The sequence below is a fragment of the Alosa pseudoharengus genome, unplaced genomic scaffold, assembly GCF_046254945.1.
Source record: "Alosa pseudoharengus isolate Yale_2024_CS ecotype anadromous, Long Island Sound unplaced genomic scaffold, YU_APseudo_1.1 YU_APseudo_1.1_scf_7, whole genome shotgun sequence".
Taxonomy (NCBI): domain Eukaryota; kingdom Metazoa; phylum Chordata; class Actinopteri; order Clupeiformes; family Clupeidae; genus Alosa; species Alosa pseudoharengus.
The window spans coordinates 5615825-5642896 of record NW_027468859.1 but is presented as its reverse complement, the minus strand read 5'-3'; the positions used below and the strand labels follow the sequence as shown (position 1 = coordinate 5642896).

Below are 27072 nucleotides of genomic sequence, written 5' to 3'. Positions count from 1 at the left end.
GAACAGCTTGTAGTCTTTTTCAATTCATAGAAAGGCGAGCCCACAGTCTATGTGCCATGGAGCCTAAGTTTCAACTTCGGCTTCGTTCATTCAATGCAGTCACTGGTCGCAATTACAAAGTCTGGGAAGGTTCGTTCAATCGTTTAAAGTTTTAAGTGCAGTAGCCTATCTGTCTCCTTTGGAATAATATCTCAAAGTAGCCTCAGGTGAGGTCCAGTGTTAGATAGGCTACCATACGATCCAACCTAGGAAAGGGCTAGCAGCTAACACCTTGGAAACACTCTTATGTCAAACTCCACAAGCTAGCACTCCGACCATAGAGAGTAAACCATGACTCCGACGATATCACAGATCGATAATAATGCTTTTACTAGCTGGTAACTAAACCACAGCGGGTCTGTAAACAGAATCCAATGTCCCTTTCTACTCACCCTGAAGCCAGTTGTTCACCGTCTCAGGACAGATTGTTGATGCGAGGGAGTTTAACTCGCAGTACTGCTATCCAAGAGACTCGTGCAATATCAACATCCACAAGGTAAAAATCTGCAAACTCTCCACTAACGTTAGCCTAAAATAAACGGCAAACTCGTGTATCCTCCGTGTATCTGGGGTCAACTTGGGGTAACGAAGTTTTTAACAGTTTCAAGGGAGGGAGAGAGAGAGCCCGTGTGAGTTGCTGTTACTAGTGCCAGTAGTCCATACTGCGTTAGCCTACATTGACGTGACAATGCGTGTTATATAGCTTATTTGTATATGCACGTAGCCTTCGCATAGGCCTAATGTAGTGGTGGTGAGTGAGTATGCAGTTGTGTGGAGGATGTACAGTAGGCAATGTATGTGTGTGAGGGATGGAGGGAGACAGAGAGACAGCGTGCGTGTTGCTGTCTCAAGCGCCCCTCGTCCAGTTTTCTACATGACCTAGGCTAGGTCTACAGTAGCCTATGTTGTGCCGCACAAAATGTATCTATGTTGTACATTGCACAAAATGTATACCCCCCGAAATAAACACATACATAAATAAACACATTTTCCCCGTCACTTTGGCTTCCTTGAACATTTTCCCTACGTTTCGCCACTGCTTTGCAACAGATAGATTCCAGTGTCCATGCTCCGGCAGCGCCCACACAGTCATTTTCACCCAAATGATCCTACTGAAGGTTGAGCTGGAGCCTGAAACCCATCTAGTGGTAGTCAAGACACTACAGGCCTGTCCCTCACAGGCTCAAATTTGTAACCCATGCCATTAAAATTACAAATTTTCGTGTATACATAATATGCTGCAGCTGTTGCCTATAGAACTTCTCAGGTCCTACCATGCCAGTGACGTCATTGAACCTGGCAGCGTTCTAATACTAACAAACGCAATTTTGGTGTTGCTTAAAAAAGGCTACGTATTGATTTTTTTAAATTATTTTTTTAGTGTCATTTATTTTTAATTGTCATAATCAACACATTATCAATGTTGATTCTTTCAGTTCAGTTCATCTTTAAAGCCTGAGGCTGCAGGTGGCCTGAACACCTGCCATAGGATTCTAATTGCTTAAAGGCCGTATTATGATGTCATAATCGGCAATGTTAAGTCTATGGGGATTTTTAAAAAGTTTTTCTTTAATAGTTTAAAAAGTATAAAAGTTTCAAAGTACATAGCATCCCGATCTGTTTGAAGACCTACGTTACAAAGTTTGAATGAAGTTTCTAAGTTAAACTGTTCAAGAGAAATTGCGTATGGAAAAAGTGGTAAGCGGAATAATAATAAGAAGCCTAGGAAGAACAGTACAGTGCATTTTCATGCACTGTAATTATAGTCAGCCACGAGCAGTTTGACTGTGCCTATCAATACATTCATGACACTCCTGTTAGAAAACTGGAAATAGCAAAACATAGGAACATGGTCACATCCCATAAACACACAGATAACTCTTACACCAACCTTATTTTGTGCCTTTTATTCATGTTTGTTTCAAGATTTAGTAAGTTTACCTGTAAGCCCTTTTCGCTCCCCACTTTGATGCAGCAGCATAGATTTCCTTTATATCAGTCATCTTTCACCTAAAAGGGGGCGTGTACGTGCAGCACATACAACATTCCATTCGTCAGTGCATATTGTTTAGTTTCCGGTCTAGCTAGATCCAGTGTGGTTTTGTAGTTGTTTTGTAGTTGTTCTAACCATAGACTGTATATATAGAACTAGTGAAGTAATGCAACAGGGACAAGATCACTGTCACTGCCGAAGTCCGCACTGGTGCTGTTGGTGCTGCTACGGACACCATTTCAGTAGCAGAAGCTTTGGGTGCAAACAAAACCAGTAACGTGAGTAGCCCTAACACGATACCTAGCACTACAGTCATCAGTGACGACCCTGCGTTATGGCCAGACACCGTAAGAGATGCAGAGCGAGTTGAAATCGTTAAAAAAGGCCCCGTGCAAATTAATAACTTTGAATTCCCCAAAAATGCAGATAAACCACCCAGAAGATTCACGGTTGAACATTATTACATGACCATGAAAAATGGAGAAAAAATAAACAGAAAATGGCTAGTTTATTCGTGCATACGCTGTTTATTGTTTTGGATGTTGGCTTTTTGGAAGATCGAACACCTCATTTAGTTCGCACGCACACACTCACTCTCTCTCTCCCTCTCTTCTACACATAGCCTACACGGACAGACTCTCATACAGTACATAGCTACATAGAGTATATTTTACACACAGAGACGCCAAACCCCTAGCCTACACTTTCTCTCTCTCTCTGTCTTTCTCTCACACACACACACACAGACAGACACACACACCATTCATAGTAATACTTTCAAAGGTTTTTACTAATGTTTCTTGATTGTCATCTATGGCAAAAAAATATTTGTTGTATTTGAGTATGCCTCAGCGTCCCATTATTACAGAATAAAGTGTGTTTTAGTTTTAGGGTTGTGGTGTGTGTGTGTGTGTGTGGGGGGGGGGGATCGGAGGGGCCTCGGAATCCTTTGCCTTGGGCCTCAAAGTGTCCAGGTCCGCCCCTGGTTCTAACGTTACTAGTTGTTGCAACAGCATGTGAAAAAACTACAAAGTTTGTTACATCAAAAAGAACGTTAATCTCGCGATAAAAAAATTGACGCCGTTAAAATAGGTTTACGTTAACGCCGTTAATAATGCCAGCACTAGTTTGAACCAAAAGATTTTTGTTTTGAGACCTCAGTTATCTGGCTGGGATGTGCTGTATGAACATGTCATGTATATATTTTGGTCCAATGCCATTTAGTGCTTTAAAAACAAGAAGTAAAACTTTAAAATCAATTCTATAGATGACAGGAAGCCAGTGTAAGGACCTTAGGATGGGGGTGATGTGCTCATTTCTTTTAGTGCTAGTCCTCAACAGTAGAGAAGAGCACACGGGCATTATTTATGTTCCTGCTAATAATCTCAGAGAAAAAGGTCTCCCTTGCCTTGCAGATTTCATAATTATACAACCTTAGCATGTTTTTATAAATTTGGTGGTAAATGTGTAGTTTGGATTTGCGCCATTTTCTCTCGGCTTTCCTGCATTCCTTTTTTTTTGTTTAACCATTTTGTCTCCAAGAAGCACTTTGCTTGTTTATGACTTTTTTTTAACTTTTATTGGAGCAACGTCATATGATTTGTCTCATCCTTGATGTGAAATTGTTCATCAAGTCATCTACCGAGTCACAGATTTGAGGTAGGTTTCGGGAGAGTGCTTGTTAAAAAAGGGCAGTGGTGTTCTCATTTATGACTCTCTTTCCAACAGTCCTAGACACATTCTCTAAATAGGGTGACATGTACACATCAAAGAAAATGCAAAAGTGATCAGATACAGCCAAGTCCATAACATTAGTGGACACAGTGAGACCTTTGGTGATGACAAGGTCAAGATAGATAGATAGATAGATAGATAGATACTTTATTGATCCCCAAGGGGAAATTCAAGAGTATGACCATGCGAGTGTGTTGGCCCCTTTACATGCTGTGTTAAACTAAAAGTATCCATGAGCATAAGAAAATCCCTTGCATTGGTGTTCTCTGAATGATATATATGCAAGTTAAAGTCCCCTGCGATGATAATAGAGTCAAATTCTATGCAAATAGTTGACAGTAGTTCACAAAATTCTTCTAGAAATACTTTAACTGACTGTCTTGGAGGCCTGTAAATGGTTAATAGTAGAATGTTGGGAGAACACTTAATAAGTGAACATAGGTATTCAAAAGATGTAAAATGCCCAAAAAGTAATTGCTTGGACCTGAAAAGATGCTTTGTATATTGCAGCAATTCCACCCTCCCTCTTCATTTCACGGGTAGTGCTCATGAAATTAAAGTTTGGGAGAGCAGATTCAATCAGGGTAGGGGCTTAGCATGATCTAGCCATGTCTCAGTCAGTAGCATAAAATCAAGTGAGTGTGTGCAAATCAGATCATTAATTAGAAATGACTTATTTGAGAGTGATCTGACATTCAGCAGAGCTAGTTTTACAGTTGTAGCTGTGGGGATCCTTTCCACTGGTGTATCTAGAATTTGTTTTGGAACTGGTTTTAGGTTCGACTGGTTTACCCCACTGTGTAGTCGTCATCCTTTATGTTTTGTTGATATACAACTTATCAGTACATAAGTGATGGGGAATTTGGAGGTGGGTGATACCTGGACGGAACAGAAGGGGGGGGGGGCTACCGATATTGGCTGCCTTCTTGGCCGGATCCAGTTTGGCATCAGAAGCAGGAAACTCTGCTGCTGCATTCATTCAATCGTTTCTGAAACAGCATGGGGTCATCTGAACCGTGTATAGAATATTTGCTGCCAGCAGACGTGCACGCATACGGTTGGGTGAGTTCCGTCAGGCTTAAAAAGACTGTAGACAAGCCTAACATTTCAAAAGAAGTCGCTAAAACAATTAGAAATAGGATGTGGTTACATCAATGTAGTCTTTAATTGATACAAGATGTGTTTGTAAAAAACTCTACATAAGAAGAGAATAGCAATCAGCAGTCACAAAACAATGGTGTATTAATGACATTCAGGCAATATGATATTGCCGTCTACACACACCGGTCGCATGTCAAAACTATCACTCTTTTGCTTTCTCCACATTTTGCACACAAATGAAATGTGATCATTATGTCTGAGATACTTTAGATTTCGTATCGGGTATCTAAACTGAATATTTCTGTCATCCATGTCCTTTTGTGTCACTACGCAGGGTTCTGAAATAAATCACAGAACACATCATCACTCAATGAACAAATCTGGTTTTAAGTACATGTCAGTTTTCACAATAGAAGTAACTTCTCATCACGTTACACACTCAATATTGAGGAACCCCTCAATTCAGGTATGGAGAGAAAATGTGCACCAGAGAGCCTGCCCACCAAACACAGTTACGTTGTGGTTATGTACCGCTTTGGTCTCGGTTACGTCGTGGAATAACGTGATGGATATGTCATCTTGTGAATCGCCTATACGTCGTGACTACGTCTTTTTTATGACCAAAAGTTACATGCCCAGGACGTATCGGTGACCTATTTGCAACGTCTCTAATGGTCTTGTGTTCGTCATATACTTTTTTTTTACATTTAAATCTTATTTTGGGTCCCTCTACTGTTAGCCTAGAAATCAAGACGCGCCCCTAGCGGCCAGGGCTAGTCTAGCAACTCTCCGTTGGCTTGTAAGCTCCAGAAATCGAAATTCAATCAGGCCAATGAAATCGTGTATAGAGTCGTTAGGTGGGCTTAACATAATGATTGATGGCAGAGTTGCAACGGTTTGGGTTGAATTCCCTGCTACTTGAAAACAAATAAGATGGATGTTGCTGTTGGCGAACAGTGTGACACGAGTTAAGCTTTTATTAAGTTGACAAACGTTTGAACTAGCCAACTAGCTCCGCTGGTGGGAAACACATCATAGCGCTGCCGCTGTCCTATTGCGTGCAGAGGGAATTTGAAAGACAACTGATTATCCCGCCCCTCGGACTGAGCACTGTGAACGGTGAGTGCCCAGACCCTACATTTTAATGTGGGTCTGGCTCGTCAGGCTACTCTACTGTGTCTTTATGAGCAAAAAAACGAGGACAGGACAGTTAGATAGATAACTAATGTTTTAAAATGGTTTTGTACTTTGTTAGCAAGTGTGTTGTTCTCTGTAGAAACATGTTGCGACTGATCCTGCTCCATCTCCAAAAGTGGTTTCCTGATCAACCTGCTCAGCTTCGGCACATGAAATTCAAGTGGATGCCATCCATTCTGTGTTCTTGAACATACTGCCTCCATGGACAACCAGAGATGCCTCCTTTCTAGCATACATGTCACTCATTCTTGTACTGAGTTATGTTCTAGCACATTTCACAAATTTGCACCTTTGTAGCCAGCGGGTGTTGACCTAACCAGGAATTTCAGACTCATGTTATGTTCATTGCACATAGCACAGTGGTTGATGATTGGGGGCCGCGAGGGGGTGCCAGGGGGGCCTCAGCAAGTTGGAAGGAAAAATAAAAGCAATAAATAAATACATTTAAAAAAAAAATATATATACCTATTACTATGAGGGAAGGCTGTTATACAATGGCATTATAATAATTTGTCGCATATCTGAACATTATATTTTTCATGATAATGACTGGGAATAATAGTAGAGTGATAGCTCTCATATAGCAGAAAGCCCCAAATGCAATTTTTACACACTGTAAAAACTGCTCCATCGCGAAATGCTTGTGGCTAAAATAATTATTACTGTAGGATTAAGTATAGTATAAGTATAAGTATATATACTCTTTTGATCCCGTGAGGGAAATTTGGTCTCTGCATTTATCCCAATCCATGAATTAGTGAAGCACACTCAGCACACAGTGAGGTGAAGCACACACTAATCCCGGCGCAGTGAGCTGCCTGCAACAACAGCGGTGCTCGGGGAGCAGTGAGGGGTTAGGTGCCTTGCTCAAGGGCACTTCAGCCGTGCCTACTGGTCGGGGTTCGAACCGGCAACCCTCCGGTTACAAGTCCGAAGCGCTAACCAGTAGGCCAAGGCTGTCCCTATTTAGGATTAGGTTAATGTATTTTTACATTTGCCGTAGTATTGTGGATAGGTTTAATAACACATAAAGGGGGTCCTTGGCTAGAACCTAGTGGTATTTGGGGGGCCTTGTTGTGGAAAAGTTTGGGAACCCCTGCTGTAGCATATAGCTGTATTCATGTTCTTATTCTCTCTCATTTGTGTTTGATATTGTTATTGACTATTATTGAAACTGTTATTGAAATAGTACATAAATTGTATTTTAAATCAGTTACTCTGTTCTCTCTTGATTTAATGTTCATTCACCCAAGTAACATTTATTTTATGTCCATGGACTGTAATGTGCCAGCTAATTTTTAATTAAAAATGTGTAATGATCACTTTTCTAAACCTTGATGTTGATTATTTCAGGCACTTAAATGTTTCTACATATCATGTTCTGATGGCCATGTCTCCAGTATTCTTGTGAATGAAGTGATTATCAGTATATCAGAATAGGAAACTGGTCACCCACATGCAATGTCCTAGTTCATGTATGTATATATACTGCTCAAAAAAATTCAGGGAACACTTAGGTTTTCCACAATTGTTAAAACACATTTTTTGAAACCTTCCACCCTTTTCTCCATTCTCAAACTACATTCACAGAATGTGTGACAGTTCTTGCGAAATAAAACACTCGCCTCAAAAGTTTTACTTGTGCTCAGAACCAAACAGTGTCAGAGTACCGATCCACTGTATGATTGAAGTGTTCCCTTAAAAAATGTTTTGAACAGTATATATTACACATGCATATACACACACTGTTGCTCAATTATGAAGTTAAGTCGAGGCTGGTATCCTCAATTGTGCAAGCTCATATATTTTTTACTGTATCTGTTTGATGCAGAATGTTTGTAGATATATATATATATGTTGGGGAAATTCAAATTGCGCATATACAGTATGCATGTTTATTTAACAATTTTAATGTGAACTTGGGAATTTGCCTTTTTTTTGTCTCTTTAAAATTGCTTCACAAACGTGTTACACAATATCTTTAAGCAAATACAGTTTATTTAAGATTAGTGAGCATAGCCTATGCTTTCACCTGTAGCATCCATGTTTTCCACACATTCCAATGGTAAAGCACATAATGAACACTAGCAGTGGGGAAAACAACGGCATAACAGGTGGTGGGCAATTCCATGGAAAATTAAGCTTTTTGTAACATCCATAACGCCAATAAAATGTGATGGTATGGTATAATGTGAAAGATTACATGACATTTGAGCATTTGCTATTTTTGGCTGAAGAATGTCCATGATAAAAAATGCACAAAAAATGAATGTTATCATTCACATCATACAAATGCCAAAGCATTTCACTGGCGTTATGGATGTGACAAAAAGTCAATTTTCCGTGGAATTGCCCTGGTATAACAATATTCCCAGGTGGCATTAACGGACCTTATGAGTAGGACCAGGTGATGACGTAGCAGCTCAGTAATTCACGTTACGAACTGACAACGTAATCACGGGACAAGATAGCGACATCGTGACAACATAATTCACGGCACGAAATGGCAACATTGTCTCCACCATGTAACTGTCACGTAGCAACGACGGCGACGCCAAATGATAGTCTCGTCGCAGTGACCAAACCACGACCAACTAGATAGATAGATAGATAGATAGATACTTTATTGATCCCCAGGGGAAATTCAAGGTCTCAGCAGCATACATAACACACAACCACATTCTTTAACATCAGAAAGAGTAATAAAGTATATAATATAAAAACACAACTAAGCAATAAGGACATTAGAAGATAAAGAATGCTAAATATACTAAAAATACTAAAATACAAATTATATAACTAACACTTAATGCAATATATAAAAATATACTAAAATACAAATTACAAAAATACAAATTATACTAACTAACACTTAATCTAAGTCATTCTAGAGACAGTATCCACATAGTGGTGACTAATCAATCAGAGGCGCTTTCAATGACTGAGGCAGGGACTGAGCCTGTGATTCTTTGTGCATAGTTAAGATATGGTAAGGTGCTCTAAGGTGCTCTGTGCGAATGGGTGTCATGGTGGTAGTGCAATGGTGATAGTGGTAGTGGTCATGGTGATAGTGCAAATGGGTAAGTAAGTCCAACAGTGCAGCAGTGCAGAAGTAAAGTAAGGTAAAATCTATATATCTATATATTTAACTATTTAAGAAAATGTATAAGTGTGGCCACAGTTTGGCTGTGGCATAGAGGGGGGGGGGGGGTTATGCATATGTGCTAATGTGCTAATATAGCACGCAAACAGTGCGGCATAAAGACAGTGATACAAGTGGCTAGTGGACAGACAGTACCAAACATGGAGGGGGTGAAGAGGCAGACAGACTATGCAGAGAAGTCTATCTCTCCTCTTCCCTTAAGTGAGGCATTAAATAGTTCAATGGCCCTGGGGACAAATGACTTTCTCAGTCTGTCTGTTGTGCAAGGCAGTGACCGAAGTCTCCAGCTGATCAGGCTCTTCTGCTTAACAATGGTGCTGTGGAGTGGGTGACACTCATTGTCCAAGATGTTGATCAGTTTGTTCAGGGTCCTTTTGTCAGACATAGTTACGTAGTCACTACGTCCTGTGTTTGGAGGGTGCAAGCTAGCCCACATTTACCTCGCCCTCCGTTCGTCTTTTAAAGTTATTGCGCTATCAATATCTTGTATAACAAATGCAAAAGGGAAATCTATCTCAGTTCTCCATCACTGTATAAGGCCCAATTGGCCTGAACAAACACATCTTAACCGGGCTTAATTCAAAGACTTTTCGAGGACTCCTATCTCAGTCCTGTTGCCAAGCAACACAAAATGCCACTTGTCAGCCAAGTTCAGAAAAGCTACTGTATGTAGGCCTACACAATAATTTGTATACTTGCTTGTTTACATGTTACATGTTATATTGCACACTCACTTTACTCCATTTTGTTCTCACTCAATAATGACAAATGTTACTTTATGTAGTCGCTACTGAATGATTGAAATGTTCACCTTGAACCATTCAAAGCAAAGTGCGAAGTGATTAGTCCCAGTGAAGATGTCTTGGTATATCCCCACTTGTGGAATGCCTCTCGTCCAATCACATATTAATAAATAGTGTGGCCGGATGTAACTGTTGTAGGCTATAATGTAGGCCTAAACTGTGGTTCTAACTATTGTAGTGATTCTAAATACTGTATTGTGTTCAGTTAGAGCTAATTATTGTGTTTTAACAGAGCTAATTTATTTCAGTGATACAAAAACAAAATATGGCAATATTTTCTTTTGAATGTTGACGGATACTTCTCTCTGCACTTTATTTGAATTTGTATAAGTTTCCAGGTTTCATACAAATTCTATAGGGTAACTTCTGAAGCTTGGATGCTGAGGCTCCCCACTAAATTAGACAGAATGTTGGGCACATTTCTGAGATTATTACTAACTAGTGCAGTGCCCGTTCAAACATGCCATTCCTGAAGAAAACCTGTAGCTCAATTACATGCCCACAGGTATGTCTGCTTTAAAAATAGGATGATAGGGAAACATCATTCCAGCTAAGCATTTAATAATGAATACTGAATATTATATAATATATTAGCCTATAATTAATGTGGCCTCTAATACAGTACATGTGTAATACATTTAGGCATGGCTGCATGTGACATTTCTACAGATCAGAATTAATTAAGCCTAACAACTGTTTTGAGTTAAGTGTGTATAGCTTACTGAATAACTTCCTAATGCTATTCGAAGCATCAGTTTATTGCACATACTTTTATTTTGAGTGGTCACTACATCCCCGTGTTTGATGGTGTGATAAGTGCCGTTGCTCAGTCTGCAACTTGTCTAACGTTAGCTATGTGGCATTAGCCTATCGCTCGTTTCAATTTGGGACCTTGCAGTCGGAATTGTGGTTTGTTTAGTCAAAGTCTCAAGTCCAAAGTAGCCTGGGCTATTCGAAGCGTCAGTTTATTGCACATACTTTTATTATGAGTGGTCACTACATACCCCTGTTTGTTGGCGTGTTGTTGCAAAATCCGCATAATCATTTTATGCAAGCAAACTGCATACAGGGAGTCTTTATTGTTGAGGTCAGACATGATAATCATCTTGCATCTTAACCCACAAGCGGTTCCCGAGTAATCCGTTTAAATTGCGACTGACTATCATCAAAGTGAGACCTAGCAGAGCCCGTTCTCTGGACCTAGCAACTGTCAGTACACGATCCATGGGGTGGAGCTCCCCTGAAACTGGTCCCCTTGAAAATAGTGCAGTGGAGCAATAAACGTCCTACGTAAATAATAATTCAAAAATCGAGAGTGCACACCTTTGTGCCACGCGCGAGCAACATACAAAATCTTAGGTCAGTCTGACAAACGGTCAGCGAGATATGCGTGCCACAGACACACAAACACACAGACGCTTCTTGCTTTATAGATAGCCACTACCTTTTAGTTTATAAGACTCAATTTACCATTTAAAATTTCTAGGGCGAGAACTTCAATCGAGACACATGGCATTAAGACGAATCAGTGTACTTACTATAACATCTCATTGGAAAGACCCATTGTCCATTATGGCATACATTCTGTATCGTTTTTTCTTCATGGCTTTCCTGAAAACTATAGAAGGCTGGGCACTGGAAAGTCACCTGGGTTCCAGAAGGATAGACTTGCTCTTGGGTGTCGATTGCTTGTATGAAACTTTCCACTAGAGGTGGAACACATGAACCTTGAGACACTATTAAAAAAAATACAGAGGAAAGAAGGGTCAAAGGGAATACACAATTTGTGTGTGATTATTACATTTTCTTGTTTCTTGTTGTACTGTATATCATTACCTAAACTAAATTAGTAAAATAGAGAATAGAGAATACCTACCTACATTTAGTAAAATAGAGAACAGTCAAGGTACAATACTGTAAGTACTACCTTTTATAACAAATAGATTGACAGTTCAGAGACATGTTAATTCAGAGATAAGAGGGATAGACAGGTTTAAGAAGAAAAAAATACAGAGGAAAGAAGCGTCAAAGGGAATACACAATTTGTAAAGAATTATGAATGGTCAAAATATGTATTCAGTGTTGTTATTACATTTTCTAGCTTCTTGTTGTATATCGTTACCTAACATTTAGTAAAATAGAGAACAGTCAAGGTACAATACTGTAATAATAAGTACTACCTTTTATAACAAATAGATTGACAGTTCAGAGACATGTTAATTCAGGGATGTAGATAAGAGGGATAGACAGGTTAAAGAAGGATGTCATGGTAAGTGCAAGTTAGGTCTGTTGGAAGAGCTGGGTCTTCCAGAGACTTCTGAATACAGAGAGGGAGGCCCCTGCTCCGGCAGGAACTGGTAATTGGTGCTTCACCATCAGGGAACAAGAAATGAGAACAGTTTGGATTGTTGTGAGCTTGCAGGTGTCAGTGTCAGATGGTTTTCTTTGGAGGAGAGCAGTGGTAGCATATTGGAGCATTCAAGTAAGTGGGTGAGGAACCGGAAATCACTCTATAGGCCAGCATCAGTGATTTGATTTTATTGCCAGCAGCAGGGGCGTCACTAGACCTACAGTAGTCTGACCAACATTTTAAATTGTTCCCTGTTAAATTTAAGTATTATATTGTTTTGTATTTGTATGTCCTTTTGGACAAAAGCGTCTGCCAAATCTCATAACCATAACCATAGACCTACGGGGCACAAGCCCCAATAGGGCTGTGGGGGTATGCTCCCCGGAAGAAAACATTGTATATTTTAACGTTTAAATGCATCAATCTATTAGCCTGGGTGCCAGCCAAACTTAGTCCCGCCCACAACATTTGAGGTCGGAAGTTCGGTCTGGCCGTTGGGGAGCAACTATGCTCACCCTAGATCTGGCGGACCAATCAAATTGGGGTTTACGATGATGGACAGGTGAGTAACAGAGCCTCGCGTCATCTGAGCACGCTTAGATTAGGTCTATGTTTGCAACAAAAATGCTGTGGCTAGAAGGAGACATGGCTTTTAAGACCCCATATGGAAAATGCATATTATTTAATGAGGTTTTATCACTGAAAATGATTATTTCTGAAAACGTTGGCCAAAGTTGAGATGTGGGATAACTCATGGTTTCACTCTCTTCAAGGGAAAACAGCGTGTTGCATTGTGATATGTTCTTCCCTCGTTCGTTTGAAATATGATTGACCGCCTGTTCGAGGGATTTACAACAGCTTTTCCCAGCTGTTTATAACATGTTTGTAGCATATCAGTGTTTAACAGAATTATTTTTAAAAGCGGAGTGGATATAGGCTATCAGTTTTTTCCTAATAGCCTACCCTACTACGTTATCTCTTAGATTTCGCTAATGAGTGTTGTAGAGGATATTGACGGCACAATAACTTTTACGAAAGAACAGAAAACAAAGGCATTTGTGGAGAAGGATGGTTCGTGTGTTCTTCCTACACCTCACGGTAAGCTATTTCGTTGCTCTGATTGGTTAGGTCTATCCAATTGAGTGCAGCCCCCTGTATCGGTTTAAACACACCTCATAATTACAGCCCAATGGAGCAGTATCAGACTCATATTCTGACTAGAATTGAGTATGGCTACGTCAGGCTATCAATCTATTGCACTTTGAAAAGAAATTCAGAGGTTAGACTTGATTATTTTTATTTATGAATGGAAATATTTGTGCTGTAGCCTATACTATTTTGTGCTTCAATTTGAACCATGCACACACAAGTGGATTAGTTATGATGATACTGCAATGAGTTCACAACCACAAAGCGAGTTTCACAATTCAGAAATGGTCAAAAATAGCGTACATTTAAGCATTCCATGAAATTATGCAGTAGCCTAGTGGTCACCTGTGTTGTTCAGCTAATCTAAGACAAGCTAGTTATATTGGTCATTGAGTTATATTGGTCATTGTAATGTCCATCTATACAGTACATGCTATATCTTCCTTTTTCAGGACAGTCTGGGTTACCCATATCCAGTGTTGTAATGTAACGGAGTACAAATACTTCGTTACTGTACTTAAGTAGAAATTTCACGTATCTGTACTTTACGTCGCTATTTAAATTTATGTCAACTTTCACTTTTACTCCACTACATTTCCTAGATAAAATGTATACTTTTACTCCGTTATATTTCCACTAAGCATCTTCATTACTCGTTACTAAAACATAAAATTAGAAGAAATGTGTGCGACTGCAATAAGGGAGGTTTGGCGAATCACTGCTCCTAGATTGCATTACGCACGCTCCGCACGCTGTGCGCTCTATTTCAGCGCTTGTTTGTTGCTAAAGGAGGACGCACAACTGAAACCGTCATGGAAGCACGAGTACCTACTGGAGGACCTCCCGTTATCATAGACGACCACCCCGACGATAGTGGTGAACTTGGTGAACAGGGTAGTGGTGAAGATAACGTCATACACCCGTGGCCGTATTTGCAAGAAATGTTTCTGTACATTGGGAGCTTTCTGTGAAGCTGAACACTCCGCTACCTGCCTTAGCGGCCTGTGAAAGGCTATTTAGCATCGCAGGACTTGTCTTCAGTCCAAGAAGAGTAAGACTGAATCAGGCCCGGGGTGGGGAATCGTGAGAATTCCCGGTGGGCCGCTTCAGGTTTGGGCCGGTCGAGGAAAAAAATATTGACATTTGTCACGTTAGTCTATCTTTTCTTAAAGTAGGACACGTTCCGCATTATGTGCATGACACCAATGCAATGCCTCTGCATGGGTTGTAGCCTATGTGAGGAGTTCTCCCCTCTCAAAAAGAGTTGGTTGGGTCCATATAGCCCGTCTTTTCCAAAAAGTTTTCTCAGATACGGATAGCCGAGCCGGCCCTACAGTAGACAAGCGTCAGGAAGGATGGAGGGTAGAAAGAGGCCAGGAGAGACTGAGCAGCAGATCAACCAGTCGACCACTGAAAATGATGAGCCCGAAATTAGTGATGAGGAGGCCATGATTACAGGGACAAGTAGAGAGGATAAATTAAAGTTATTTAATTTAAGAAAGAGCAATTACCCACATGATAAACCTATATGCCTTGTTTGCTCAGAAGAGGGTGTAGTAAAGGAGTAGGCTAAATCACCAAACAACAATATAGCCTACCCATGCAAAAAACATGTAGCCTAAACATTAGTTCAATATGCCTCTTTGTGGAAGCGTGGGATAGGCTTTCTTTCTTTCTTTCTTTCTATCCAATTTCCACTACTATGGAAAATGTGGGCCGGTCTTGGGCCTGAAACTCCCGGGCACTAGCCTAGAAATCTAGACGCACCCTAGCGGCAGCAAATTACATTTTAATGTGGGTCTGGCTCGTCAGGCTACCCGGGCACTGAATTCTGGCAACTTTGAAAACCAGCTTCTTTTGAAGATGAACAGACACCTTTTCAGTTTCAACTAATAACTGGCATAGTAGCTGCTGGACATAGGTGGCCTGTGTGTGTGTGTGTGTGTGTGTGTGTGTGTGAGAGTGAGATGGTGACCTGGGGAGTAAGCCCTAGAAATGCTCATACCACATGACCAAAATGTTCTCCCTACCAGCAGGTCATTTTTTAAAAATAAATAAGTTATTTACTTTTCATTTTTTACCTGAAGTTCATACAAAAGTGAAATTTCTGTTTCTTTCTTTGAAATAAGATATGGGAACCCTGAATATGCTTTATGCTTTACTATAAGAAAGCCAAAATAAAGTTCACAATAAAAATTCTAAATAAAACCGCTTGCTTTTTACTTTTACTTCAAATACTTAAGTACATTAAATATCAGAAAATTACTTTTGATACTTAAGTACAGTATATATCAGATACTTTAAGACTTTTACTTAAGTACTATTCTAAAAGGTAACTTTCACTTCTACCAAAGTCTTTTTCTAGTACGATACTTGTACTTTCACTCAAGTATTGCTTTTTAGTACTTTCTACAACACTGCCCATATCTGGGAAGTATGATGTGATAATATTTGTCTTATGTAATATGTATGTCAGCCTTTATATCAAGAAAAAAATATTTGCAAATCATGATTTTTTTCTACATATTTTACGTGCCCCAGTAAAAAGGTCTAGTGACGCTCCTGATCCACCACAAACTATAGTTTTTGAAATTTTGCCAGAAATGTTATCATTCAAAATAACACACTTTCCATGAAATGAAAAATATAATCACTTAGAGTCTTAGACTATTTAATTTATTCCCACTTGACTGTGTTCAATGAGAGAGCACAAAACTGGAGGCACCACTAAGCATTATGTCGAGGTCAATTTGAACATACAGTACATTCATACAGTATACATCAGAGTTAGACCATCATACACCAGTAACATACATGCTTTCCCATAAAAATGTAATTGCAAAAACATAAACCAAATTACAACCATTTTGGAAGTTTTTATCAAGATAATTTCTGAACTAATGAATACTTACCCATGCATTCCACTTTACCATTCCACTGGCCATCCATACAGCTCAATTCTTGACCTGGTTTTGCAGTGTATGGGGACTTGCATATGTACCTCACAGAGCTTCCATCATCATACTCAGCCAAATCTGGATTTAACTCCATATGTTCGCCATCAGGCTTACCACAGCTTGCTGCATGGAACATAGAATAATAACGTAGAAATATCAAAGTATGTGGTTTTTCAATGTTAGCCATAGACCGGGGGTCCTCAAAATAATTAGCTACAAATTAAACTAGATGTACCGCATAGCAGTACAAAATATGACCGCCGCTCAGTCCTGTACATCTGTTCCGCGAAAGTAAATCACACTTGTCAATGTGTCCATCTTCTACTCCATCCCCCACTCTTTTGTGTATGCTTGTATGTGCATTCCTGTGTGTGTGTGCGTGCATGTGTGTGGATTTGTGTGTGTGCATGCGTGTGTGTATGTCAATTTGTCTCCATCTCTATAGAACCTGACCGATATGAGATTTTGAGGGCCGATTTCAACGTTTGAGTTTTTCAAAAACTGATAACCGATATATCGGCCGATAGTCATTTTTAACAAACACAATGTAAACATGTTCGGTTACACTTTACTTGACAGTGTCGACATAAGAGTGACATGCCACTGTCATGAACATGTCATAAACAAGTCATAATCGTTTATGACATAACGCTTCTGTTATTAAGTGACATTCGGTTTTTGTCATAACAAGGATTAGGATTAGGTTTAGAATTAGTTAGGGTTAAGATTAGGGTTAGAGGTTAGGATTAAGGTTAGGTTTCACGTGTCATGACAGTGTCATGTCACTCTTATGTCGATACTGTCAAGTAAAGTGTTACCACATGTTCTCCCATAGCAAGGTTCTAATCAAGATTGACAAGAGAAAGGACGAATTAAACAAAATGGTCGTTTGAACGTGAACGGTTTTGTTCAGAGCTGAAAATGCAATTGTGTTTGACAGAGGGTAGATGTAAATTGCTTGTGACAAAATATTAGCTTTCAGTGTGGCACGATGTATTTGTAAATTAGCCTACATTTAATTAAAAAAGTGTTTAATTCTTCCTGCTTCTCCCTACAACCAGACAGTTTTGCAAATTGTGTGTTTCCGTCACTCTGTCTCTTTCAATGCTCTGATTGGTTTTTGGCCTCGTTGCGTCCGAGGCATTTTGATTGGCGTCCGTTTGGGAATGCCCTTTGGAAATGGGTTGTAAACGAACCTTCCCCAGACCCACTCTCAGTTACGACTGAGGCCCCGTCCACACGGAGACGCTTTTTGGGTTAAACGCACCGGTTTTGCTTTGTCTTGCCGATCATCCAAACGAATCCTGTAAACGAAACTGTACATTTTGAAACCTGGTCCCAGGGTGGAAAAATCTGAAACCGTAGCCCTTGTGAGTTCGTTTGGACGGCAAAACCGTATACTTGCGTATTGATGATGTCATCGCCACACCTCAGCTGCCCTGGACTTGACACTTATAGTATTGCCTAACAATAGTAGTTTGCATACATGACTACCTACGATTACACTCAGTAGCAGGGGCGGAGTGGCAATCGGGACGATCGGGAGTTTTCCCGGTCGGCCGGCCTAGGAATGTGCGCGGTGCGGGCCGGCCCATAGAGCCTTTATCGCGGCCGTGAGGCGTAAGCGGCCATGGAAATGATAGATTTTATAATGAATTTTCCGCGAAAATCTCCAAGATCTATACCTTAGAGTTTAAGAAGTCCAACTAATATTTATACCACTCGCTCACTGTCTCTGCCGGTGCCGTCAGAATTTTCCAGGTGGATTTTAGTGCCCCACTCCGCCCCTGCTCAGTAGGATAAATATCACAACTGGTGCTGCGCAGCGCCAATAGCTTATGACTTGGTGGACTGAACACCAAGTGTTTTTCCCGGTGTTTTTTTGATGCATTCTAGCTACTGTCAGTGACGCGAGAGAACTAGTCAGAAGTTATTAGGGAAGTGCGGTGTAAGTTTAAATTAATTAGTGCGTAGTGCCGGTGTCATTCATTTATTTTACATGTCTTACAACATAAATAAATGCATTCATAGTCTAGTGAAGTCAGATATTAGCATACAAAGATGCTTAAAACACATGTTAAGCCTATGGTAGATGCGCACTAAATGCGAATGCGCGATTTGATGCAGGCAAAAGTATTGACTGTTGCTAACGAAGGTATTATAGCAATATTATAAATGTGGCGACGGAATAGCCTAGAACTTGGGTAGGCCTAGCGTTTAGTAGCCTATGCACTTGCGGTGATAGCCAAAACTAATGTGAATCGCGGACTATCCTACAACCAAAGAAAGTAAAGAAGATTATTTGTCCCTGCGTTAGCCAAAAAAAGGACGGGACTGCACCCTTCACAAACCGTAAAAATGAAGTTTATTAGTTTTACAGTTAACAGTTCACTTTCAGTCCACACAAACAATTCTGGTTTCCTTGCACTAGCCATTTTCGTCGTAGCCTACTCTGTTTGTATAGCCTACAGCGCGCAAGCTGGTCAATTTTTGTAACAAACAGTGCCACCTATAGGCCTGGGATATGAAGTAACGTGTTGAGATGAATCCGTTTGGACGCAAATATTCTTGATACGGTTCCAGGGAAGACAGAGGAAAAAAAGATCGGTTTGGTACGTGTGGACTAGCCCTGAGAAGGGTCTGGTTTCAACCGGGCTACTAACTATCAAGTTTCCTAATGAAAGGTTCTTCATATACAGTAATTCATTTTGTTGTATAGAATAGAAAGAATAGTAAGAATAAAAAAAGGTCTTTCTTCTGTGATAACAAAGCACTGACAGGGCCAGGACTCTGAGCAAGTCAACAGCAGAAAAAACGATTTAGCAAGCGGAAATGTCCCAGCCCAGTGTTTAGGATGTCTTCCATTAGCAAACCATCGCATTAGCGAACGTTAGCGTTGTGGCTAACTAACTTAGCTCCTGTCAATATGGTCAGAAAAGAATGAGATGACAGTCGAAAAGAGACAATTACAGTGCTGTTATCAATTTGCTTGGTATAACCGAGTTTATGTTTCACAAATACACCAACAATCAAACTATCCTCCATCAGTCAACCAATAACGGTAACATTATTTTACCTATGGATATAACATTAAGCTGGTAAACATGCAGTAAAAACCAATGTCCAATAAACATAATGTCCAATAAACATAAACATTTTGCTAAGGGAACACAACTTCACGGAAGCTGGGATACATACATTTGATGCATAATGGTGGATCAGTCCAGTTTCCCAGGCTGCATGTAATTGTGTCTTTGCCATCAAGTTTATAAAGCTCATCACATGAATATTTCACTTTAGATCCATCTGGATATTTGTTTTGTACTTTGGAGACAATCATTCCATTTTCAATTGTTGGTGGAGCTGTACACTCATTTAGGCCTACTCCTGCTTGAAAACAGAAAACAGCTCATAATATTGAGGGCAGACTGTCCATATGTGACTTATGTGTAAGCAAATACTGATTATATGTCAGTTACTGCCTTTTGCCTTTGCACGACTCCTTATTTTTAGTACATAATACAAAGGCAGAGTACAGTATCTGACAAATAAGGGTTAAAGATCAACTTTGAGCACAAGATTTTTTATATACACACATTTCTTCATCAGGGCAACAAGTCACCAGAATTTCATTGCTCTACCTATAATACATTTGTGTAGACAAAACAAAAAACTTTGAAGTAATTTTTCTTCGGCTGACAATAGAGAATATTGTGTATATATATATATATATATATATATATATATATATATATATATATATATATATATATATATATATATATATGGCGGTCTCTAAAACCCCTCGCCCTGCGAAGAGAGCCCCTCACGATTTGCGCTCCAATGTCGTATGGATCATCCAGGTACGCCAACATTGTCTCGAATTGTTAGTGGAGGGGTGGTACTTATAAAGGGTGTGGTTAACGGAAACCTCGGGTTAACCAAGAACATAACCTGCTCGGAGCAGGTTTGAGATGCAGCGTAAATTGCCATGGCAGCATACCTCGGTTGAAACATATCCACCTTTCGTAGTACGGGTTAATCGGGAAGTTATGCCACACGTAATCAAGTTACTCTCGAAGTTACCCAGATAAGCCAGTAACCCCGCTTCATAGTACAGGCCCTAGGTTTGTATTCAAATTCCAGAACTTCTCCACCCTAAGTAAATTGCTCTTCAGACTTCCCTATGCTGTATACCATTTGTCCTCCTAAGTCGTTTTCCTGAGTTTCAAACAGGAAGTTGCAAATGAATGCCTCCTGAAGTCATATCTTGACTCATCAGCTTGTTTGAACTCTGACTACCCCGAGTTCGAATTTTCCAAAATGGCAGTGCCACTAACAGTAAATGAGAGCAATAGATGTGTCTCATTAATTCAGTCGTATAGAAACAATAGTGTCCGACCTCTGTCTGTCACCATGTTGCCAGGACATTTGTTTGTGTAAATGCTTTGTAACTATTGTTATATGTGTGGTAACAATCACTAACAACAAACAAATAGAAGCATTTTGTTCTCACGACGTGTTGACAACTGGAACACAACCTGAGTTTTTACACGGATGTGTTCATCATTCCGAATTAGTCGTTTTACAAGACAACTGGAACGCAGCATTAGCCTCCTTGCTTGCACGCCCACGTCCCCTCCGTGCTACTGCGAGTTAACAGTGCAAGTCTACCTGCACGAGTCCACTGAGCATGGCCACTGAATAAGTCAAACCTTTCCTTTTTTTCCCCATAGTCCCCAGTTCCCTCCCACTTTTCTAAACAATATATTGCTGTCCTATTCCTGTTATCTCCGGATCACTTTGAAGGTTTTGATATGCCCAAAGCTGTCGCAACCTGGCTAACCTCGCCCACAGGAACCGCCTTCTCCCTTGGGTTGTGGAACTTCCAATCTGCAATGAACAACCCTTATTTCATTGCTGCCTATGCTAACCACCTATACCTCTGGAGGTCTTGGCTCTCTCACTGAGACATGGATAAAACTAGTCTTTTTTTACCTATACAACACATCTAAGCGCAGGAATCATCTTATGACGGGGCCCACGTGTGATTTGTGAAGAGTTCGCATCACTCCAATTCCAGCGTAAGACAAATGTGTGTTGGTAAATATGGCGGCTGAAAACAAGCATGATTTAAAAATCACGCCCCTGTATGCTCATTTTAAAGGCCTGGCCCATAGAATTTATGACATGAAGGTGCATAATACATCCAGAAGAGACCTTTTTGACCTGAATATAGCCACAGTGATGTTGCAAGTCCAGCTGAACCTTGTTTGACAGTTAGAAAAGTGTCAAGAAAGGCGGGAAACTTTATTTTCGCAGTGAGAACGCAACCTGCCATTTGTCCCTTGAAAAAAAATATTTATGACTGTTCTTTCCACATATGGCTGTGGTACTCAAGACATGCATGCTTCTGGATAACACTTCAGTTGGCAACGGCTTCAGCATTTTTAGCTCGGTTAGCAAGCTACCTAAGCCTTATGCCACAATGCTACATACTCATAAGTTGCACCTTCTTTCATACGAATTAACATCCCCCAGAATGTCTATACAAAAAAATGTAAACAAGTAATGTCAATATAACTATTTTACACTGATGATGCAGTTTGCTAGTTAGCAAGCTAATGAAGCTAATATGGAATGTTTCGGTGTTTTTGTATTTGTGAAGAGAAAGGGGAGCATATCGCCATCTAGCGTATAGCGGAATAAGACATTAGGTGGATTTACATGGACAGTTTTTTTGTCATTCCGATTAAAATATTCTGATTGAAAAATGTGTGCCGTCTGTTTACACGGGGTACGTTCTATTCCAATCAGGTGCTCTCAAGCACTTTAGAATCTTTGATCGGAATAGCCGCTGTTGCCTACTTTCCCATGAGAAGATACAGCAGGCAATCCGATTGGCTGTTCAATCGGAATAGGAACAGAATACACCACCTCCAAATGGGTTAAATGTGAAAAAATTCCTTCAAGGACAAATAAATAAAGTAACTTAAAAACATTACTATAATGTTTTATTTATTACTCTATCATTTATCATTTCAATCATTTTATTTCAATAACATAAATTAAATAACATTAATACACTTACCAATACACTTGGGTGTGAGAGACCATGAGCCTTTAGAGCAGCCAGTATGTAGTTTGAATCCATGATTGCATAAAAACATCACACTGTCCTCACGCTGGACTATAAACCCATTTTCAATTGTGAATGGGACACATGCATCACGCTGCACTGAAAGATAAATTATATTGTGCATCACATGATGCATTTCAACTGGACACAAAAATGGATGCAGAATCTTTAGAGACTGAGAATCACAACTTATTGCAATGGGGGGGTATCTGCAGCATGTGATCTCTGAAGACTGAAGAAGAGGCATGGTAATTGTAAGCCTGGATCATGTTCATATTATACATGTGTTGTAACAGGGGACATAGTGAGGTCCCTACTACAAAGAGAGGCTTTCTGGATTTTCACTCTAAACACAGTAGAACCTAATGGTCTTAATGAAGAACTTGGCCTCTCTTGTTTTTTATAATCCACACTTTGAGGTACCTGTATAAATGTTGAGTCTGTATGTACATTTATTATGACCGCCGCGCAGCGAAGCGGCGGTCATATAGGTTTAGTCAGATTTTTTTTTATTTTTTTCGCATGCCCAAATTTCCGTCAATGAGTCCCGGGACACTGAAAGACCGGGGTACACGAAACTTGGTGGGCATGTAACCCCACATGGATAGCATGGAACCATCGTTTTTCGTTTTGATCTGTTGCCCCCCCGCTGGACTGGACCCCCCGAAAGGAGGGTAGGGCAGACACAGTTTTCTGTGAATATCTCGAAAACCGTAGGGTTTAGGAGGTCCACCTTTTTTATGTATGTTGGTCTTAAGGGGGCATGTCAACCCATCCCATTACCACTTATTTCATAGCGCCACCTAGTTAAACACAAAAAAGTAAAAATGAGAGAAGAGTAGGATCATTATGACACCCTCTGAATGCACGCCAAGTTTCGTGGAATTCCGTTCATGGGGGGCCACACAATAAATTAATTTATGTTACTATACACCAACTGGCCTGTAGGTGGCCGGAGACAGTTTTCTGTGAATATCTCGAGAACCGTAGGGCCTAGGAGGTCCACCTTTTTATGTATGTTGGTCTTAAGGGGGCATGTCAACCCATCCCATTACCACTTATAGCGCCACCTAGTTAAAAATTAAAAAGCAACAAATTAGGTGTTTTCAATATCTCTGGCTGACAAGGTCAAAACTGCACGAAATGAAAAGTGTAGATCATTATCACACCCTCCAAATGCATGCCAAGTTTTGTGTACTTTCGTTCATGGGGGGGCCTTACAATAAAATAATTTATGTGTACATTTAGTGACGTACACCAACAAGGATTCCCGGGACACTGAAAGACCGGGGTACACAAAACTTGGTGGGCATGTACCCCCACATGGATAACATGGAACCGTCATTTTTCGTTCTGATCTGTAGCCCCCCCGCTGGACTGGACCCCCCAAAAGGAGGGTAGGGCAGACACAGTTCTCTGTGAATATCTTGAGAACTATAGGGCCTAGGATGACCATTTTTTTCCGTATGTTTGCCTCCAGGGGTCATGTTAACCCATTTCATGTGCACACATGTGCAGAAAAACAGATACACACACACACACATACATTCACAGTAATCATACGTATGACACATACTCACACAGTAGACATATACGCTTGCATGCACAGGCACATACGCAGGCACACACACAAGCACGCACACACACACACACACACACACATAACATAAACATAACACAAACAATCAAGAATTTCTCAGAATTATGAATAGGCAAGATGGAGGTGGGGTTGTATAAAATGAATTTTACATGTGAAATCTATGAACTAATAATGTTTTGGTACTTGTTGTCTAGCAGATACCAGTGAGAATTGAGTGTGGATAATGCAATTTAGTGAGACAGTTAGAATCATTTAGGCCTTTCAGCGTGATTTCTTTTTGTGGAAAAAATGTGCTGGACTGGGCGGCGGTCATATTTTGTACCGTTCTGCGGTACATCTAGTTATCTATACTTCTACATGTACTTCTTCTTTGAAGGTGTTGAATGTGTATATGTATTTTCCTTTTTTGTTTTCTTTTTGGTGATTGTTTTTTTTTTTCCTTTTCTGAGTGCTTACACAGGACTGGTTAATTGATGTACCACACCCACCTAGGCCAGTAACCAATGCCTAAGATGTTAGTATCTGACTCTTTAAAAACTGTACATCATTGCCATTGACTGTTTGACTCTGAAGAAGACGCATGGGCGTCGAAACATTAGTCAGTTTGCACTAATATTTTTTTTTTAAAGCATTGAGTGCTCCGGTCCTGCTCCTTGGCTCCTGTTAGACCTTGGATCTCCCTTCTTGACTTCTACGTCCTGTTCCGCGAGCACCAACCAGGCTGAAGCGCAAGTGACCCCCTTCTATTGACCTAAAGTGTGTTGAAACATGATACCGAGTGTGAACGTACAGTTGTGTATGTCTCATAGCTCACCTCGGCTTGTCCCCTGCACTCAGAAATCTGGCGCTAGTTAGCCAATGCTACCAACAGTTTTTCGTTGGGGGTGCCTCAGGCATCGGCCTAGCCATGCAAATAAATCACTGTTTTACACAATTTACGAGGCTCAAAGTAGCTCCATACTTCATTGGTAGACTTCCGAGGGCCTTGACATTTAAAGCGAGACATTGAATACTTTGAAAAAGCACTGGTAGTTTATTTACAAGACGATTTATACAGACAGTACTTTAAAGAATTTTACCGTTCAACGCCATCTTGAATTTAGTCATGATAAGTCGAGCGACAGGTACGAATGAACAGGTATGATAAGGGATCAGATTCCAAAAATAATTCTGTGGAAATGCATGGATTCCAGTTGCTGCTACTGGAAGCAACTGAATCCATGCATTTCCACTGAATTATTTTTGTTCACACTCGGTATCATGTTTCAACACACTTTAGGTCAAAACCACACTGGAATTCTCCTTTAACAAATGGTGATGACGATGGCAGCCCAGTCCTGCACATTCTCTCCTCAAAAATAAATCACGTTTGTCAATTTGTCTCCATCTTCTACTCCATCCCCTACTCTTGCAACTTTTGTGTATGTAAATGAGTATGTGCATGTGTGTGTTTGCTTCTGTGTATATGTGTGCTTTTCTCTGTATGTGTGTATGTGAGTGCTTCTGTGTCTGTGTATATGCCTGTGTGTGTGTGCCTGTGTGTGGCATGTGTGTGTGTCTTTAGGTGTGTGTGTGTGTGATTATACGTGTGTGTGTGTGTGTGTGTACAGTCCAGCCGGATTTTGTTTCTTACTATTACACCGGACAGGGAATCCGTATATGTGGCTAAGCGGCTGCCTCAGGTAAAACACGTTTAAATGGCTACAGCCCATAGATTTAAAAACAATCTATGAGAAACGATGCCTAAATGCAATGCTGTCGATGCCACTTTGAAAAGCTTGTTTAGATCCAGTAACATTGCTGGAAACGGAACGTCACTTTGGCCCATTGTAATCACAACGTAATCATACTGACTGGCTGTCCTTAGCTATGGTTAAGACTTGGGCTATGTTTACACGTGGCCGGCTATTTTCATAAACGGACATTTCACCCTCTCCGTTTTCAAAAATAACATTGTGCACACCTGTCAGTTTTCAGAAAAGTTTTCCTTTACACTAACCTGGGTATGCCTTCAAGAGCATGCCAAACCTGTACGTGGCAGTGTAACGAGAAGCTCATGCCCATGTTAGCCAATCAGAATCCAGAAAATATCAACAACAGCAATGAATCACTCCCTCTTTCTCTTTTGAACTGACTAAAAAATCTCCGCCTCGTCACATAAATCTCCGTTTGTACCTCTTTAGACGCAAACGAACAAACAGTTCTCCCAAAAAAACGATCAGCCCAGAGTTTTTAAAAACTCTGTTTGTGGGGAGATTTCCATTTGCGTCTAAATGACAGGGTCAAACGCAGAAAAACATCACCAGTTGCATCGTTTTCATTGTCGTCTAAACAGGGCCTTGATGAATCCAAATGATCTGGTCTTGCTTTTTTTGCAGCCTATACAAAGTGCAAAGATTTGACCTCCACATTGTCAAAATGAGAAAGTCTTCAAATCCATTAAATTTTTTAAAAAATAAATAAAATAAGCATTATAATTTTGTGCATTTTTTACATTATTTATATTGAAAGTAGATATAACAATACCAAAACAATTACTTACTTTGACATTTTCCCAAAGAGCATAGGCACATGAACAGGATAGAGGGTAGAAACACAGCTTGCATTTTAGATGCCGATCTTGCAGACCTCTCCCTCTTCTAGTGTGGCAGCAAGAATTATAGTAACTGTGGATTCTGTGTTAATAATTGACTGCTTGTCCTGATGTGTCTGTAAAGAGTAAAAGTTGCTAGGATGTACCAATCTTGAATTTCCCCTTGGGGATCAATAAAGTATCTATCTATCTATCTATCTATCTATCTATCTATCTATCTATCTATCTATTATCTATTATCTATCTATCTATCT

At 40.2% G+C, this 27072-nt stretch overlaps 1 protein-coding gene across 2 annotated transcripts; it reads right to left on the bottom strand.

The window, feature by feature from the left end:
- Window positions 1–4933: 4933 nt before the first annotated feature.
- Window positions 4934–26843, bottom strand: LOC143110153 (complement factor H-like). Of its 2 annotated transcripts, none has more exons than XM_076273009.1 (6): window positions 26768–26843; window positions 22578–22724; window positions 19685–19876; window positions 16442–16609; window positions 11569–11766; window positions 4934–5205 (listed from the first exon to the last, which is right to left on the bottom strand). In XM_076273009.1, exons 1-6 carry the CDS (start codon window positions 26829–26831, stop codon window positions 5009–5011), a joined length of 966 nt encoding a protein of 321 aa, XP_076129124.1. In that variant the 5' UTR covers window positions 26832–26843; the 3' UTR covers window positions 4934–5008. The 2 variants fall into 2 exon arrangements, with proteins under 2 accessions (XP_076129124.1, XP_076129125.1); XM_076273010.1 differs by having other exon boundaries at window positions 19685–19873.
- Window positions 26844–27072: the final 229 nt, after the last annotated feature.

Bases quoted from the DNA above. Each gene is read 5' to 3' on its own strand.
- LOC143110153 (XM_076273009.1), bottom strand. From the start codon at position 26,831: ATGCAAGCTGTGTTTCTACCCTCTATCCTGTTCATGTGCCTATGCTCT. The intron at 22,725-26,767 runs GTAAGTAATTGT...TTTATCTTTCAG, and splicing joins CTCTTTGGGAAAATGTCAAA to TGCAGCGTGATGCATGTGTC. The intron at 16,610-19,684 runs GTATGTATCCCA...TGTTCCATGCAG, and splicing joins TCCACCATTATGCATCAAAT to CAAGCTGTGGTAAGCCTGAT.